Raw genomic sequence first — 20,137 nt, 5'->3', positions numbered from 1 at the left:
CCAATACATACACGTATAAATAAGCCAATAATGGTATATACTAACAGATACATACTCTGAGACACATACTATACTATCTTAAGCAAGCTGAAATAGCAAGCTTGGCCACTTACAGGAAATTAATAGAATTCACTGGCTTTAGTAAGAGAACAAGAGAATGTTTTTGAGTGGGCTCCACACCATCCCTTTTCCCAGAGAGGCATAAAACTGAAACTTACTTTGCAATAACTCACTAATTAGGTTCAACATTTCCTTTGGAGATACGGTTGCTGTGGCTCCTGTACCTGACTTCTGAGTTTTTACTCGGCTCTTCTTCCCCATCTTCCAACTAAAACAGATTAAGAAGCAAATTGTCACCAATTACTAAGAAACAAAATACAATAATGATGAATGCACAAGATCTTCTCTTATTAGTCACTTAAAAAAAAAAAAAAAAAAACCAAAAAAAAGAGGATGAGGAGTTGTTTCTGGCACATATATATGTGTAAGTATTATTGGCACGGCCTGAACACAAGGCAACCATACAGTGCAATCTGAAGCAGTATTTCATGTAGTTACACATTAATTACCTTAGGGTAATTAGAATCTAGAAATTATATAGAGAAAAAGAAATAAATCATTTAGATCACTAGCAAATTCATTAGTTGTGAACAAATATTATGGATACCAATGTATCCATGCTATACAAAACTAGGTTACTTTACCTCATCAGCTGCACTGTGGACATCAGCTGAATTAGTATTTGTGACTGCACTAAAGTGGTAATTCAAAATTAATAGAAAATTAAGTATTCTATTTCAAAATAAAATCAAAATATCATATGTATATCTTTGCAGCAGCTTCTTGTGGTTCAAGACAACCAGTTAAGGAAAACTTATTTTCAGTTACCACAAAAACCAGAACATCATCCTAGGCTGGCTTTCCAATATTCAGAGCCCCTTGTTCTCATGGAGGACTTAAATCACATAACATCTACTGGAAGGGCAGCATAGCAGGGTGTGAAATAGCCAGGGACGTTCTAGCACACGCTGGGAGCAAATTTTGATGCTGGCACTGAACAGGCTTGTGCAGGATCTGGTTCTCATGAATAAGGAAGAACTGCTCATATATATGACAGCCAACAGCAGCCTTGGATGCGGTAATCATGAAATGGTAGTGTAAGATCTTGAAGCAGGAAAGGAAGAAAAGAAGCAGACTAAAGACCCTGGACTCACATCAGTAGAGCTGGGGCTTGCTCAGGGAATGGTAAGCAGATTGCCCTAGGAAGCTACAAAGGAGCCCATGACAGCCAGTCATCTTCCTGAACTCTCTTCTCAGAGCACAAAAACAAGGCTGCCCAACATGCAAGAAAATCAGCAGGCACAGCAGGAGGCTACCTGACTGTACATGGGACTCCTCACTGAATGAGCTCAAACAAAACAGAAACATATGTAAAGTGGAAGCGGAGACAGGCAACCAGAAGAGAACACAGATGCACTGTCTGGGCAAGCAGAGACTGAACCAGGGAGGCCAAAGCTTGTCTGGAGTTGAAATTGAACACGGTTGTGAAAGGCAAGAAGAAACGCTTCTACAGGTACACCATCAGCAAAATACAGACTGGAGAAAGTGTAATTCAGCTGCGGAATCAGGAAGCAACCTAGTGATGAAAGGTACAGAAAAAGTTGAGGTACCCAACACCTTGGGTATGGTCTTTACCAGCAAGCTGTGCTATCAGGCTTCCCAGGTTTCTGCATCTAGTAGCAAAGCTTGAGGGAGGGGAGAATCAAGTTAAAGACTATTTAGGTAAGCTGGACCTACACAAGTATGCAGGACCAGATGGGAAACGTCCAAGGTACTGAAGAAAGCTAGCTGATGTCACTGGAAGGCTGCTGCCTATCATCTTTGAAAAGCCATGGTGATTGCCTATGACAGGAAACAGGTAACTTACAAACAAACCAAACCCACCAGAAAAGGAAAGTGGGGGCGGGAGGGGATAAAGGATCCAGGGAACTAGGTACTGGTCCATCTCACCTCATGCGCTGTACAAAACATAGAGCAAATCCTAAAGAGAAGCTATTTCCAGGCACAATGGACATGAATGTGACTGGGATCAGACAAGAGAGACTCCTAACGGCAAACCGTGTACAACCAAACTGACTGCCTTCTGAAGAAATAAGCGGCTTTGTGGACCAGGGAGAATCAGCGGTTGCCAGTTGCTTTGACTTAATCAAGGCTTTTAACACTGTCTTCCATAGCATCCTGGTTGTCAAACTGAGGAGATATAGACTGAATGGGTGGACAAAAAAAATCCCTGGGCCATGAGGTTCAAAGAGTTGTGGTCAATAATTTTAAGCCTAACTGCTAGCTGGTTAAAAGCAGTATTCCGCAGTGGTCAATACTGGTTAACGTCTTCATCAGATTTGGATGCTAGGACAGAAAGCATCCTCAGCAAATTTACAGATGATACAAAATGGGGAAAGCAGCCAACATGTTGGAGGGCAGGGCCACCATTCAGTCGGACCTCAACAAACTGGAAGAATTGGCCAACAGGAACTTTATAAAGTTAAACAAAGACAAATGTAAAGCGTCCTGCATTTGGGAAGGAAAAAAATCTTATACAGCTGCAGACTGGACAGGCAGCAGCTCTGCAGAAAAGGCCTTGGAGATGGTAGCAGACAGCAAGTTGAACATAAACCAGCAGTGCACCCTTAAAGCAATGAAAACTAACTGTAGTTTGAGCTGCATAAGCAAGAGCATAAACAGCAGGTCAAGGGAAGTAATTATTCCCTTCTGCTTGGCACTGGTGAGGCCACATTTAGAGTACTGTACAGTTTTGGACCATGCAGCGCAGGAGGTACTGGCAAAGTGAAGCATGTCAAGAATGCGGTCATTAAAATAGTGAAAAGGCTGACACATGAGATGAAAGATGTGATGAGGGAGTTGGGTTTGTTCAGCCTGGAGAATAAAAGCAGCCCAGTACTGCCTTCACCTATGCAATGGGGAGTTATACAAAGGGTGGAGGCAGATTCTTCTCAGGCAAGCACAGCAAAAGGTCAACTGGCAACAGTCACAAAATGCTGCAAAGGAAATTCCAAATAGATATAAGGAAACTCACCATGAGGGTGGTTGAGTGCTGGAACAGAACGGAGATTTAACAGCGTCTCCAAGCAACCTTGGAGAATTTAAAAATTTGACTCAGCAGGGCCCTAAGCAACCTGATTTAACTTTGAAAAAGCAGAAAATTGAGGCGCTCAATCTCCAAAGGTCCCTTCCCATCTACATTTTTCTACGACTCTACGTGTTACTGCAACTGATATTTTCACTTCTATATGGGCAGCCTATGTAGTCTATATGGTATATAATATCTTCCTGTACAGTATAGAAGATTCTATGTCCAGTTACTTCACAGTGAGAGGGGAGTCAGACACATTCAGGTAACTTTGGACATCTGAAAGATTTCAACTGCCTGAGTCATCAAGGTCACCTCAGCCATAGCAGCCTTTAGTTATCACACACTACATAGTAAAATCCATAAATATGTTAAAAATCACTGTACAGAAGTAGTACTTTGGATTCCAGATGTTCTGAGCACTCTGTATATATAAAAGGGATTTTTTTATCCTTGGTCAGTGCAGCTAGCTTACCCAAAATGAAATGTTTCCTCTCATACTCTATCAAAAAGTTTTGTTCTTTGGCAGCTGGTATTAATACTGGAAAGTATAAACCAGCAGCTGAAAAGCTACTTCTCCACACTGACCAAGGCTGAAACAATTGCAATCCATATGTTAAGTAACTGTATATGGCAGATAGTTTAAATACAAATGCTATAGGTTAAAAAAACATCTAGTGGGAAAGGTACATAATCTGGCTGCTTTCATTTTCCTTTAAGATTAGGGTGAACAAGAAACTGCCAAGCCAAAGGCTTATTTTAAATAGTAACTTTGAATGATCAGGAAGCAAGTTAAGGTTAACATTGTTAACTTATTAAGTCAAAATTAAAGGAGCTCAAAACTGACTGAAAAGACACCACCTCGTAACAAAAGGGGGGAAAAAAATCTAAGGCAAAACTATAAGGTGTTTTCAAAAAGGAAGGTAAACAAACCAAATTCTTTCATCTTCCGACACTAAACACAGTGCAAGGAACAAGACTATCCCTGACTATATGGAGACTGTAAAGTCCTGGGGCATATACCCCTCCCCCCCCAATTTTAGCACTCTCTAATGGATATCAGAGGCTCAAACAACCCATCTGCACTGCTTAATTTTATCAGTCCCTCTTGAGTTGCATAACTTACTTTCCCAATACAATTTCTACTATTAAAAGCCCTGATGTGCAGGCTGGTAAGGAGAGACCCCACAGATTCAGTGTGGGAATCACACTGGCTGGTCACATCCCTTGAAGTTTGTAAATTAACACTAGACATCCTCTTGAAAGACGTTGCTCTACCACAAGCAATTACATTTGAGACAAGTTTTTATAACATTTTTCAGCTCATATGAAGCAGGGAGTAACGCTCATTACGAGATCCATGTTGAATTTATAATAGTACAAATTGGAAATAGGATCAATATAAATGGCTAACCTGCCATAATACAGTGTAAGACAAAGACATAGAAGAACAATATCAACAAAAAAAGAACTTAGAAAAGTTTATTTTCATGGTCTTCCCATTATAACTTTTTCCTTTTTTTCTTTTTCCTACTAATTTTCTCATACCTGTAAAAAGATAAACAGAGCTCTTGGTACAGGAGTCCACCTTTACAAAGACTTTATCTACACGTCACCTATTCACTTGAGTGTTCCCCTCTCCCATATGCCATCCTGTTACATTTATTTTAGACCCTTCTCTCTTAAGAGAAATCAAGTTAGGTGGGTCTAATTGATCCAACAGCAGGTTAGGGGACAGAGTCCGAAATCTTCAGGGCAAGAACAATGCAGTTCTGTGTTGATTCATATAAATGGTTTTCTACATTCCCTCTAAGCACAATCCCCTGCATCTTTAGAATCATCAGAAAATTAAAGCACTCGCATAGCATATTCCATGTTACAAGTTATAACTTATGATGACATATAGTTTATATCAATCAGGATGCTCATATATATTAAGATAAATAAGTTGAAAAATAGAAATTATTTTGAAGGATTTTGATTTCTCATTTCTAAGAACAAAGTAGGTTTATTGACCAATAAATTGAGGAAAAGCAGTCTAAGTAAATGTTCTGTATACACAACTACCAAAATACTGCAGGCTTTTCTTTTTTTTTTTTTTTTTTTTTTTTTTTTTTTTTTTTTTTAAGTTGTATTTAGAGGAAGGATCTGCTTGGAATATAAACATTCATTGGTAGATTTTATGAGAAGAAAAAACCCACAAAGAACTATGCACATATTATACATGGAGACATGAAAAGTGCCACCATGCAACCAGAACAATGATACACCAATACATGAGGCTGTATGAATATAGTATACAGCACTAAATTTTGAATTTTTGCCCATATGAAGTTGTGAGAACCTATTTCTTGCAGTGAAAGCATTGCCAAGAGTTATGTCTAAAGATAAAGCTGATTTTAGAGTATGTGAACTTCAGCTTCCCAAATATGATGAAAAGAAAAATTTGAACAAGGCTTAGTATTTGCATTACTATCATAGGTGAATATTGTTTTAGAGACAAAAAAAAACCCCTCTAGCTGAAATCTGTTCTACACAAGTAAGAAGTTCAAGGCTAATACAAGATCTGCCTCATCTCCTACTGCTCAGATAGCATGCAGCAAACATACCATAGGAAAAAACAAGTTCAGTGAACACAACTCATTATACTGATGGCACTGTGATCAGAAATGCATTTTTTTCAGTAGGATGCTACCAGTATATGAATGTGAAATAAGCTCTGTAATTATCTTCACTCTCTCCTTTGATGCATGTATCTTGTTTAAACTATTGCTTCTTAGTCATCAGAATTTCTATAGAGAAAATATGCTGCATGCATGATTAAATCAGCAAGTGTCTCTCACACAAAAAAGCAAAACTAGCAGACGGGTATGTTGAGATACCTTGTTATGGAAGTATTTCCTTTTAAGGAATCATCTATCTTGATCAAAACTGTACTTTTTTTATCCAATTCCCGATCAGAAAAATAGGTTTCTACTTCCTACATATCTCCATTCACTGCTCAGTTACATGAAACAGATATAACTATTTAAAAACTAATGCGTCTGACAGCTGTATTGTTTAGTAAAAGCCATAATTTGAAAGGAATTGCTGTTATACATAGCCTTCTAGAAAACATTTTCCAAACACCAACCCAGTGGAGCTGTGTAGCATAAAGAAAAAAAAAAATCACATATTATATATAATATAAAAATAGATTATGAAACTTTTTTCAAAATTTCTGAAAACTAACACACACATATAATAAGATTTCACACTTGGCAAAAAACAGTTTAGTTGAGCAATGCTCTCTGCCGTATTTAACCAGCAAATGATGAGTTATACTGATAACGAGGCACAATACAGAGAAAGTAAGTGTGGTTCCTTTATGAAACTACTTTGTAATTAAAATTACATTAATAAAATTACAGTTCCTGAAACAGATTTTAGAGTTAGATTTCAATTCTACTGAAACCCCTGAAATTCCAAAAAGGTTTGTAATGTCAGAAAAAACAGTATTTTTAAAATTTGAAATAAAATTTCAGATATTAAGCACCTTCTTTTGCAAGTGACTAAAACTATTGTTTAGAGAGAAAAAGTATGAGCCTGCTTCTCAACACAGCAACGAAAGGACAGGCTGTTTGCCAGTACATGCATGACAACAGAAGAAACAATATAAAATATAGCTGCATGTGACATGCAGAGAAAAACAAAACAAAAAAATCCTTCAGGACTGAGATGAACTGCAGACTTCATAAATATGTGAAGAAGCAGCAATACACATTTCAGTGGAAAAATGGTTTGGGCTTTTTTTTTTTTTTTTTTTTTTTTTTGCGAGTTTGCTTTTCTGGTTGTCTTCTGGTGAATATTTTGTAAGTACTATGCAATGTTTCCTTTCAAGTGAATGTTGTTGAAAATTCCTGAAAGCATTCTGCAAAGAGAGAGTACGCTGACAGCAATGATGAATAAGCTTGGTAACACACAACACAGCCACATTTCCAAATATAGTGTATCAGCTGGCTTGGCAAAAAGAATCATGCCAAAAGTGGCAGTGAGGGGTGTAAATGATCCATCTCCCTCCTCTAATACTGCTATCAAAGAGCAGTTGTGTTGTCAGACTTTGAACCTGTTTCAGCATCACACACAAATAATATTTTAATGAGCTGTAAAATATTCCCACCTTGACTTACAGCTTTAAAAAGTGAGCATGTTCACCTAACAGCTTTAGAAGGTAACCACATGAAGTCTGTACAAAAATCCCAAAAGTACTAAAGAATTGCCACCAAGTGTGTGTGTGGGTTTGGTTGTTTGTTTTGGTTGTTGGTTTTTGGGTTTTTTTGGGGGGAAAAAAAAAAAACCAAAACAAAACAAACCAAAAAAACACCCCCATGACTGCCTAAACATTTTATTTAAGAAAGTTAATACTTATGGTATTAGAGAATTTGACCACATCACAGGACCACATTTCCTTATGGAAGCAACACCAAGCTTGGATGATAAAATATGGATCTTCCCAAACAATAGTTCAGAAAAAAATAATCTATTTAATCATTAAAAAAAAAACCACCCAGCTTTTCACATTCACATGACCACCAAGAAGTTCACTGCAGCACTACCTCGAGCTGCAGTTAAGTTTGATAGAAAAAAAAAAAATATAAGACACTATCAAGATACTTGCTTCTCACTCACTGAGTAAAAACACAAGCTCGCAACCTTTGTTACAAAACTGTGAATATAATCATTGTGCTAAGCAAACAGCATATTAAGTATTTAACTGTGTTAGTTTTAAAGAATTTATCCTACATCCTGCAAAATATATGAAGTCTGATTTCTTCCGGATGTGCATCTCCCTTTCTTATACACGCCTTTTCCAATGGTCTCAGAATCCCTGCAGTGCTCTCAGTTACCCTCCTCATCTGTTCTGGGACTCCACGTTGTTTTCAGTTCCCTTTCCACATGACCTTACTAGCCAGGCAGCATCTTCTTTTGCAGGTTTCGATATAACTGTGCATGTTGGGCAAAAACATTAGCACGCATGTTGACTGACTAACAAACAGGCCAAGCAGATAAACTATTCTCAACATGGCTTTTCCTCTAGCAAGCGGACCAACTTATGTTTGAGTTCTCCTACTCTGTCAAAATTGATTAAAAACATCCAATAAATTGATGGGTGAAGTGGGAAGAACTGACCAGCAGACAGAACTGACATGCTCCTGTAAGCCTTATTTGCTTCAGCTATTACTTTTTATTTTACAGAGTAGTAAACCAGCTACTCAAAAATTTGCTGAGCTTTAACAATAACCACAGAATTAGGAATTCCCAGAGCAAGTTATCTGTTCAAGTGTAACTTTGCTTCAAGGACTCAGTATATATTTCCAATGCAGTATCATAACATTCTATCTTCTTTAATTCAGAGCCTTGTAGATGCTAATTACATTATGTTCTCATTACATAATAGTTCCCACCCCACGCATCTTCTTGGCATATACTAGTACAGAAGGTGAGGGGTGCAGATCTAGAATCAGTATTAGAAGGACAGATACGGGTCGACAAGGGCAGACAAGGAGAAGACGAGGGAATTCTCAAGCCATGCAAAGAGCACGGAGAGGTGAGTATAGTAGGTGGTTGTGGGATATGTTCCCTAGCTGCATCGAGAAGGAGGACAGATGAGTAGGATGCACACAAACCAGGCTTGCAATTTTTTTTTTCTGGTTTGATTGCCTAGACTAAGTAATTTTCCCTTCTACTTCAGAGGTAAGTGTATCATCTCTTGTATCAACATATGTTGAGCAGCCAGGGTCTTAAGGGACAAGTTTAATGCTTATAGGGAATTGACAGGAGTTCTCCAATCTGTATGTAGGAGAACACAATTTTACACTTGATATGACCAGGTTTACAGGGAATGTGATCTTTTGCTTCCACTGATCAAGTTGTTGTTTTTTTTTTTTCTCCTAAACTTGAATCTTATGACTGCGGGTAAAAAGATAAATACATTTTATAGCAAATAGAAAGCATGAAATCAAGAAGTGTAAGAACAGTGTGGGTGGAGGAAGAGATCTGTGATCTTTAAGAAAAATTCAGCTTATACATTTACAATGAACACTATGTTTGCTTGTGAAAACCACCTACACCATGTCACTTGGAGACCACATTAACACTCTCATCACTCCTAAGGTATTAATCTAGATGTTCCTACTAAATAAATGACTAGTTACTGATTCCATCCCCTCCCCCTTGGCTCTCAATCTCTCACCTTTGCTGTACTCCACCCCTTCTCTTCTTGCTATTAATTCTCCTCTCCCACCACTGCCCTTTCCTTTTTCTTCCATTTCTTCATTTCCTCTATAAACTTGCCCCAAAAGCTCTATTAAATACAATGCCATTGCAGTTCACTGTGTTTGTGTACTTTCTTTCTCCAGGATGATTCTGTTCTTCAATTAAAGTTGTAAGCTCTTTTGGAAATGGGACCTCCTGTGATTATAGAGTGCTTATAACAAGACAGCCTTTTTTTTTTAACAGGCTCTGAAGTATTGCCATAACGCTGATGACAATGCTGACAAAAATAACCTACAGAAAACACTAATAAGATTAATGATAGAAAAGACCCTACTGTTTCCACTTAGGATTGCGTTCCACTTAAAATACAATGTAAATTTATGTTTCCCAAGAACTCCCCTTAGCCATAACCCACACTATTTCCTTCTTTAAGAGCTACCTTTGATACACTTGCTTCTTGTGGCAAGATGATGTACTCTGAAACACTCCAATGCACAGCCCAGCAAATACAGAGTGCCCTAGGTTCTCGTGCTCTCCCAAAACAACTTGAAATGCTCAAATGTAGTTCCTTCCTGCTAGTTAAGAAACTGTAAACTCTCTCCTATATAAAATATAACAACTGCCATGCTTAGATTTTTCATCTGATCATCAAGTCAAGAATGCTATCTCCATTCTGCAGGAAGACGGAGATCCTGGCAGACTGGTTACAGACTGCAATTTTCTTCCAGTTCCATCTTACGAGATTCTGCTTACCATTCCTCCCTCCTTTTCTAGTCTCTGCTCCCCAGATTCAAGACCTCATAAAGTCACAGGGTTTCTTCTTGATTAAAACACACTTACCACATCCCCCAGTATCTTCCCATCTCTAAACAGCAGCACTGAGTACCATCCATCATCTCCTGGAGGATTAGTGAGAATAAAAGTTGCTCTGCTCCGTTTCGTTTTAAAGTCTACAGTTTTCATCCTCATCTTAGTCTTCTTCATTTGTCTTCTCCCTCCACCCTGTCTTTTACCAGAGGAAAAGTAACAGTGACAGCAACCAAGAGCAGGTACTTAGAGAGCCACAGGAAAAGCACGACAGAGGGATTTTTCTGCAGTATGTTCACCCAGCTTCTTGTGGCCCAAGCTGCAATGTAGCAAGCTTCCCTTCTTCATGAGGTTGTTAAGTTACCCAGGTCAGCTTCCTTCACAGAGAATTTCAGTTGTATTTTCCTTTCAAAGACCTGATTTAGCCACATGACCCATTTGTAATGGGACTCCGCACATTTCCTCTCTCAGGTAAACAAATGAAATAGGTTGTCCCTGTCACTTAACAGGAACAGTCTTCCAGAGATAAGCTCTCTGCAAGCCTCATGGTTTTTGATTCAAGTATTCCTCCCCACACCTTTTCTCTTCTTTCACATTTAACTAGCAGACAGATTTTATCCCATCCAGGAGGTAGGTACCTTTTACCTCTGTTTCTACTCTCTGGACTACTTGCTTCTCCCAAACATCTATTTTCTTCAAGAAATCTACCAAGCCAGTGGTTGTAAGCTTCGCTGTTCCTTAAAGTAGGCACAGTATCATATCAAAAGTACAATCATCTAAAATTAACTGATTAAGAATAAATTTTTAAACACTGAATGAGCAAAAACAACCAGATAAAAAAAGACCAATAGTGAAAAGGTTTCTCAAGTTTTCACTAATGAAAAGAACTTACTGGCAAAAAAAATAAATCATTAGAAATATATGCCTATATTTTTAATGCTTCCAAATGAATGTTTTATTTCTTTTCCTACAGGCTGGGTTAGAGTTACAGTATATGCATTTGTCACTACTTTAAAAACAGTTAATGTCAACTAAGTACATCAAAAACCATTGTGAGATAACATTTTTGCTTTTGTACTTATACAGAAAAATCCAGTTCATGCAAAGCATTTGTTTTTCAACAAGATCCTGCTTCTACTTACTCCTACAGCTGGGCTGTTTACTAAGGCATAAGACAGTCACATGATTGACTTGTGTTTCAATAAACCCAGATGTATAATATATATAACCCAATGTTAAATGTATAAACATTTAGATGTATAAATAATATAACCCAAAATACATTTTGATTGTTTGAGAGAACACTACTTACATGTTTTATCCTGGAAGAGCTGTTTGCTATGACTGTAATCCCAAAAGCAACCCCCTCAACATATACAAGAAACTTTAAAAAGGTTTGGTCCACAAAAGGAATGAGATTAGTTGTTGTCAAGAGCTACCCTCCCAATGCTCACATAAGAAAATTTCCCCAAACTGTAAAACCATAAATACAGAAATGCTAATACTGCCCTAAATCTTTATTAGCCAGTATGTCATACTATGCAAGACTTATAGTTACTTTGGTTTTACCTATTATCCTGTACACATACATCAGGAAATAACATACTATACAATGTTTAATTTCAAACGTTCGTATGCTAAGACATGAACTAGTAACTACATGCTACCTTTGCCTGTACTTAAACTGGTTTGTAAAGCTCTAAAAATTCCATAAATTTGCAAAATAGCCCCTGTGATGGCTCAACACAACCTGTTCTACTTCCCATTGCAATGTGCCAACAATGCTCAAAAACACTTCAGTGCGTCATTTCAGACACTGACTTCTTGAACCATGCTAGCATGCTCACAGTGTACTTACTTCACAGGGTAAAGACAGGACAGTGACTAAAACTACTTTATGTAAACCTTCATATCAATGATGACTTATGCGATCAAGAACTAGGACCTTTTATCACCGTTTCCTGTATTTTGCTTAGAGACAGACTAAGTGACAACAGTAAGAAAATCAGTCACTGCTGATGACTATCAAGGCATGAGTAAGGGTTAAAATTCAGCAATACTATGTTAATAGAGGTGCAACAAAACAGTATAGCACTCAATACATTGTCACAAAGACAACTAAGAGCAACTAAGAGCAGAAGTTCAGTCCCCATTCAAGACAGCTGACGTGCTTTGAAATTTTGACAAATCCTTGCATGCAATTAAAAACTTTAGGATGATGGTATCTAAGCACACATAATTTCTATGGGAATTGGTTTTTTAACCCAAAATGTACATTTCACATGGGTCAGCCCTTACTGCAACTGCTTTTCAGTCACTAAGAATCATAATAATTTTAACTACCAGAAAAAAGGCAGCAGCTCTTCAAAGGGGTAGAAGAACTTCTAACGAGAAGTTAACCCATTCTTCCATGTGTTACTGAAAAAAAAAAAAAGTGAGTCTAGCATCAGATACATATTTTGTATGTAAATTCTCTAGGGTGCACAGAAGACATTGGATGCATACTGGATATGTATTACTGCATCTCCTTCACATAACAGCTAGAGCAGAAGAAACTGAGCCTGGCTGAACAGCACAAAAAAATTTGTTGGGTATCACTGCATAATTTTTTTTCTTTTAAGTCCTTTTTTAATTGCATTATAGTCAATGGCATAAATAATACAAAACTAGGCAATAACATATATTCCAATTAACTGGACTGTCTCCAAGGAAGAGATTTAAAGCTGAAGATGCTTAATGCCAAGGACTACTGTTTAATTGCAACAATAATTCCACCTAAGTGGAATGCCCTCAAGCAACCTAGTAGCAATTGGGCTCACGATTATTTCTATGCACTGAAAAATTCTCCTATCAGTTCTGTTTATTTTCTGTCTTAACACCTTTGCCTACCCTCTGCTTTCTACACATATTGCAACTCCAATATGATTTACTATTGCCTGCTAGGCTGCTCCTTTCCAATCAGGTAATTATGTAGGGCCATCATACTGACAACCCACATCTCCAATCACAGCACAGGCAGCTGATCCTATAAAAGTGATTGCCACAGTCCCTGGGCCCTTCTAATGTAGCTAATCCACATGTTGAAGTTTCTCCTCCAAGCAGCTAAATAATACAGATGTAACCGTACATCAGATACACCACGTCCCTCTCATTCAAAAGTACTTTCTACCCACACAGTCCTTGCAATACTTACATGAAATGACAAAAAAAAATCTTGCAAATCTCTCTAACGAAAAGGAGGAAGGAAAGATGATATCCACAGCAGAAAACAAGTTTCTACAAGCTTTAAGACCTGTTCTATGCTATGTAGCAGCATATGTGATTCTTGCCCTCAGAATGAGTTTCATTATACATTCATGTCTTGTAACAACTTAAATTAGCTGAATGTTTCAATGCCACTGCTGGAACCAAAAAAATGCTTAGGGACCTATATTTGGACACTGAATTGACACAATTAAATTGTGCTTGAAGTTATAAATATCTGAATTCATCTACAGTTTTGTGCTGTTTCCTGGAATACCCTGTCCTTACAGAAGAGAATCTAAGCACTTTTAAAATAACTGCTGTATTTTTCTCTAGCTAAGAGTGAAAAACAGCTGTTCCATCAAGCTTCTGCCCACAGCATATTAACTCCCCTAAGGTGTGCTCAGAGATGGTACTGCTGGCACTTCACCCCGACCAGCAGTGCTTAGGATCACTATCAGACCACCACAAGAAAACACATCCAAATGGTACAGAAGTGTCTATTCAATGCACAGTCAATGCCGAGGACTTCCAGGCTGCAGCCAGGAACCGCAGTACAAACTAGTGTGAACAAGGAAAAGGTAACAGTATGGAGAATTCCAGTGGGTGTGTGCCTTTTCTTAACCTTTCTAGGACATGTGGGAATATCTATGCCAGTTAACGCACTTGCTGTTAAATGATGTTGTGTGCCTTGCACAATTCTGAAAGACGCCAGACAGCTCATGTTGAAAGAGGATGGAGTTCATAGTAGTAGGGAAGAAAAAAGAAGTTTGGAGTGGCACTCTACCCCCATGAGAGCGTGCTGTACTTTTTCACACCCAGAGAGTACACCTGCCTGCGTTCCTGCTGTGGGTGTGGAGTGACATCAGCTAGCTGTATATAAAAAAACAAACAAACAAACAAACAAAAAAAACAACCAAAAAACCACTGGTCATTCTTGGAAGTAATTAATCAGCATTACTATCATTCATTCCATATGTACCCACGTGAAGTTTGAGGAAAATTGAGCTCTCTGTTATGTGGTAAGGTCATGCAATGGTTGCCAACATATAAATTGTAGCAGTGCACAGATTTACTGCAATGCAAGTGATAAAAAGAGCAGCACCTCCAGAGTATTCCTTAATAGCTCAAAGGAAAAACTTTCCCAATAAAATTATTACAGACCTGCCCTGTAGCAGGTGCTAATGATTAGGGGCTTTTTTAGCTGGGGTACCCTTACTGAAGAGATCACAGCCCCAAAGCCCAGTTACAATTACACTTCAAGATAATGTAATTTTAGTGTCCTTGGAAAACACCCATGTCAGACCAAGCACTCAGGATTTCTAAATCCCAAGAGAGTACTATTTTGACAGTCTGGAGAGGAACTTCTGACAACATTTAAGTGCTATGCACATTGTAAAAAAAGAATTTAAGAAGCTTCTGCTATGAATGCCTGATAAGTGATGTAATCGAGGGCTTAATAACACTTGGAAACCCTTCCAAACTCACTTGCCTTAAGCCCACTCCCTATCTAGTGGTTAAAATGGTGACTATTCTAGAAAGTGTGACTAGAAGTTTCAGGCAAAATACTGGCAGTTTTCTGATGTTTTTATTCTAGACCTTGAAAATGAAGGAGCAGGTTCTTCCAAGCCCCTTTTTATCTTCTGGCATTCATACTTGGCAACTTGAGCCCTTAAGAGTCTCCTCCATGTTTACTCAAACTAGTGACACTGCAGTGGTTTGAAATAAGAAAGCTTTTAACATAGGCATTTACTGGGCTGTCAGGAACAAGAAAGATGCAGCAAGATTAAGTATTACTTGGCTTCATGCCTGAGCTTTCAGATGTTTGATAAAGTAATAACCAAAATGTATACAGACCACAGGGCACTGTAAACTGCCATCAGCTTCTCAGAATTGTAGTCCTCACAATTCAGAAGAACTATAGTAGAACTGCTTGGTAGCACTTTTTTTTTTTTTTTTTTTTGTATGTTTGCAGGTGACAAAACAGACCAAAGCAGAAATATTTTGAACATTTATTTTAGTACACGCATTAGAGTAAATGTATTGCCCCCTCCAGTCTCAGAACACATCCAGGAAGGCCACACCACTTTCTGAACAAAGCCCTCTTCTCTGTATTAAGGGAGAACAATTAAACAGCATCTTTTCACAAGACAACTGCCTCAAGTATGCTAATGCACTACTAACATGCCTGCTGAAAATCAGCTTTCCTACCCTGCCTTATTTTGATGCAAACCACTATCCATGTCACCAACCTATCCCTCTGATCCCTAGACAGGCCATGCACCAAAACACAGAGTAGGGCTGCCCAGACCCTACAAGTGATATTCCAAAGTGTTCAGATAAGGAGCTGCAACCATTTCTATAGTCCCCTATGAACCCCTAGGAAGCCTGGATATCTCTTGCCTCTGACCCCTCCAAACTGAGACTTCAATGTTCTTATTTCTAACTACCTGCATTCCTATTTTCTGTGGGCTACCTCAGTCCTGCACAGCCAGCATAGATAACCTACTTTCCTCAGATTCCAACAGTCCCAGGCATCTGGAGATCCAGCACCTTTCAGCCTCATCTTAGACCTGCATGGCTTCCTGTGTCCCAGTAAGAAGCCACAGCTCAAGAGGCAGCTGGAGCCCTGCCTCCTTCACCACGAATACCGCTGTTTCTTCTTCTTTGGTAAAGGACCATGAACTGGAAATTATATTAACAAGCAAGCCACATATGAAACACTTGCAAGATGATATTTATATTCATCAGCCCAGTGAAAATTTGTTCCTACCCAATATAATCTCAAGAACAAGAGAAAAAGCAGTAAAATGACTCCTGACAAGAGTGGCTGGTACTGTTAATATTCTGCTTCCCAGTTCTTGTAGCTGAGTTTCCTGCTTCCACAAATAGAACCACTATCTACTAGTCTGGCAAATTTCTAGATAGAGAGAGATTACTTCCACTCTGACCAGTTCTCCCTTACAGAACACAAAGGACAGAACTGAATATGAACACCATGACTATTATCATAAAGAAGCCACTCCTGACATCTTGCTGCAGGTGATACTGGTAAATCTCTATCCACCAGAGAAAAATGCATTCTGGGAACAGCAGTACTTTCTAAAACTAGACTGCTCATGTCTCATGCCTTAGGCCAACGTGTTGCATACTGTCAGGGTAGAATTCTGCAGAAATGTGCTCAAACCAGTTTTTTTGTTATTAACCTGATCTGGCATTTCTGAGAGTTTTCAAGAAAACATAAAAGTTGTATCTTTACAGAAGGTAAAATTTTGCTCAAAGTTGCACAGAATTTTGCTTTCTTCAAGTACAACAGTAAAACCCCAGTAAAACAAATTAAAAGCTGCATCACTACGCTAACTTCCCACCTTCAAAGTAGGGATATGCTGTACCTTTAAGACCTTTGTTTACTAGAGTTTGCAGGTTTTTGGCTGTTCGTATCATTATATGAAACTTTGCAGTATACCTCCAAACCACTTGCAGAGACCAACTACAAGACACCACAAAATAAAGCAAGCAGTTATTGCATTAGTCTATTGTTTCATTTTAGTCTTCTAAATGCCCAAACTCAAAGTGCAATGGGACAGTTTTTTATATTCAGGCATCGATTCAAAGATTTAATAAACCAGAGAAACAGGCTGTACAAGCCAGGCATCCTACAGTGACAGAAGGAAATCACTTTATCTGTCATTGTCTTGAAAGCAGGAATTCTATTTTTTAATAGAGCATTGAGAAATGCAAAAATTGTAATTTCATGAACCCTTATAGAGCTCACTATTATTCCCAAATATCAGCTGGGAACAAAGTGAGAAATAACTGCTTGAATGCTGACTTCTAGAAAAAGGGGCAGAGAACAGATACCAATCTGAATCTGACAACCACATGAAAACCCAACAGTCATTTTCTGCAACTCTAAGCTTTACAGTTATATCAGCTTCTTCACTGTATCAGCACACAAAGCCTCTCAAATTGGTCTGACAACATCTATTTTACTTGCTCCTGACTGACAGAATCAGGTGCAGCACACTCCAGAGGGAATGGATGCTTCTCTATTTTAAGGACAGTTAATATATTAATATGCTATCAATGCAACTCTGCTTTGCAAAGTGGAAGATTAAACGCTGTTGCTGGTCATCCAAAGTAGACGGCCATTTTTCCTTCTTCACCAGCCAACCCTTGCTACTTTCTGCAAGTCTGAAAATACTATTCCAGCAATCAAGTTCCTCAAGGAAAGAAATTCATCCAAACAGTGCAGCTTTCTGCTGAGACCCACTTTATTTGAAGGCAGTTTACAAAGAAAAGATTATCCAGTTGCGAGATCATAGGTACATATACAACAGCCTCCAAACATTAAGACATACCAGGAATATCCAAACCCAGGCAGTATTACCCTCCACAGTGAACAGCAGTAGTTATAGAAGTGCTCCTGGCTCGGAGAGATTAGCGATAGAGTACCACAAATTCTGTTGAAATGTATTAGTCTCATCAAGTTCCTGAATCCTAGCAGCTCTAGCCATGCCACCTGGAAGCTCGCAGACAACCCAGAAGCCACAGTGTGTGCAAGGCAATGAAGCATTAACTCAGAATGTTGTGAGCCTATTTTGAAAAGTCAGTTTTGTTTATGTAAAAAAAAAAACCAAACTAAAAATTGGACAAATGGGTCACAGGCTTTTAGATACTAAGAAATAGTTACTGGTGTGTAAGACAGATTCACAAAATGGTTTGGGTTGGAAGGGACCTTAAAGATCATCTAGTTCCAACCCCCCTGCCACGGGCAGGGACACTTTCCACTAGACCAGGTTGCTGAAAGCCCTTTCTTCTGTTGGGTGTCCCAGAGCTGAACACAGCACTCCAGGTCGGGTCTCACCAGAGCAGAGTCAGGGGGGAGAATCACCTCCCTCAACCTGCTGGCCAGGCTTCTTTTGATGCAGCCCAGGATACGGTTGGCTTTCTGGGCTGCAAGCACACACTGCTGCCTCATATTCAATTTTTCATCCACCAATACCCCCAAGCCCTTCTCCGCAGGGCTGCTCTCAATCCACTCATCGCCCCGCCTGTATTTGTGCTTGGGATTGCCTCGACCCATGTGCAGGACCTTGCACTTGGCCTTGTTGAACTTCATGAGGTTCGCACAGGCCCACCTCTCAAGCCTGTCAAGGTCCCTCTGGATGGCATCCCTTCTCTCCAGCATGTCGACCGCACCACACAGCTTGGTGTTGTCAGCAAACTTGCTGAGGGTGCACTCGATCCCACTGTGTGTGTCGCTGACAAAGAGATTAAACAGCACTGGTCCCAATACCGACCCCTGAGGAATGCCATTCATCACTTGGACATTGAGCCATTGACTCTCTGAGTGCAACCATCCAGCCAATTCCTTATCCACCGAGTGGTCCATCCATCAAATCCATGTTTCTCCAATTTAGAGACAAGGATGTGGTGCAGGACAGTGTCAAATCCTTTGCACAAGTCCAAGTAGATGATGTCCATTGCTCTTCCCTTATCCACCAATGCTGTAACCCCGTTGTTGAAGGCCACCAGATTTGTCAGGCATGATTTGCCCTTAGTGAAGCCATGTTGGCTGTCACCAATTACCTCCTTATTTTCCATGTGCCTTAGCATAGTTTCCAGTAGGCTCTGCTCCATGATCTTGCCAGGCACACAGGTGAGACTGACTGGCCTGCAGTTCCCCAGGATTTCCTTTTTTCCCCTTTTTAAAAACGGGGGTTGTGTTTCTCCTTTTCCAGTCAGTGGGAACTCCCTTGGACTGCCACAACTTCTCAAATATGATGGAACAGTGGGTTAGCCACTTCATCTGCCAGTTCCCTCAGGTCCCACAGATGCACCTCATCAGGTCCCATGGACTTGTGCACCTTCAGGCTCCTTAGATGGTCTTGAACCTGATCTTCTTTGTTCAACAAAAAACCTATGTAGATGCATTAAAGAAATGCTTTTGTATTAAGGGTTCAATTGGTAGAACTTAATTTATTAACCTGTAAATAGGTGCGGAGCATCAGCAAAGACTGGCAGATCTGAACGTTTTATCGCTGGTTTTGAAGAATTAAGAAGCCCAACTTTGTGAACTTTGATATCAACCTCTACTCCATTCCATCAATAGTCAATGGAAGAGGATATTGATGACAATTCACTACATCCCAGTGAAAGTGTGGGAAACCAAAATTGAATAAGGTATAGTGACAGAATAAGGTATAGTGTCTATCAAAGCAGTAAAACAGAACCATTTTGGCAAACACTGAAACACTGCCTACACAAGTATTAAAAACGTAACAAGAACATCCATATGCTTAAACAGAACACTTTTACCTTTAGATGAAAGTTTTCAAAATGATAAATCATAGTCTGTTGTATTTATATTAAAAAAGTAGCATCAACTGCTCCAACAAATCTTACATAGCTTCCCAGAACCAGAGATTTGATACAAGAGGATAACTTGGTATTTGGTAACCTGGGCATCTGTTCTTGGTTTCACAAAATATGCTCTAGTGGCCTACTACATTCACCTCTTCTAAGAGCATGCAATTGAAAACTGAGGGATGGAAAGAAAGCTATTGTGCTACTACTCCATCATTTTAAGATCTGTAAAGAGGTGATACTTTTAATGATCACTTCCTCCAAGCTCAGGAATGGTCCATCCCTGCGCGCAGGATGTTAAGCAAAGGTAGCAGG

General features: G+C 39.2%; 1 protein-coding gene across 3 annotated transcripts in view; it reads right to left on the bottom strand.

Annotated features, from left to right (window-relative positions):
- Positions 1 to 20,137, bottom strand: part of SETD3 (SET domain containing 3, actin histidine methyltransferase) — a 63,998-nt gene that overhangs the window by 37,696 nt on the left and 6,165 nt on the right. For 2 of the 3 annotated variants that reach the window (XM_030005309.2, XM_030005305.2), the window contains exon 2: positions 219 to 328. In XM_030005309.2, the coding sequence (XP_029861169.1) occupies positions 219 to 321 (103 nt within the window). In that variant the 5' untranslated portion in view covers positions 322 to 328. Of the gene's footprint in view, positions 1 to 218; positions 329 to 1,797; positions 1,903 to 20,137 lie in introns of those variants that run through there. The other variant, XM_030005313.2, reaches the window with a different exon arrangement.

This window comes from Aquila chrysaetos, chromosome 2, assembly GCF_900496995.4.
Source record: "Aquila chrysaetos chrysaetos chromosome 2, bAquChr1.4, whole genome shotgun sequence".
Lineage (NCBI taxonomy): Eukaryota > Metazoa > Chordata > Aves > Accipitriformes > Accipitridae > Aquila > Aquila chrysaetos.
This window is presented reverse-complemented; position numbering and strand designations above follow the sequence as displayed.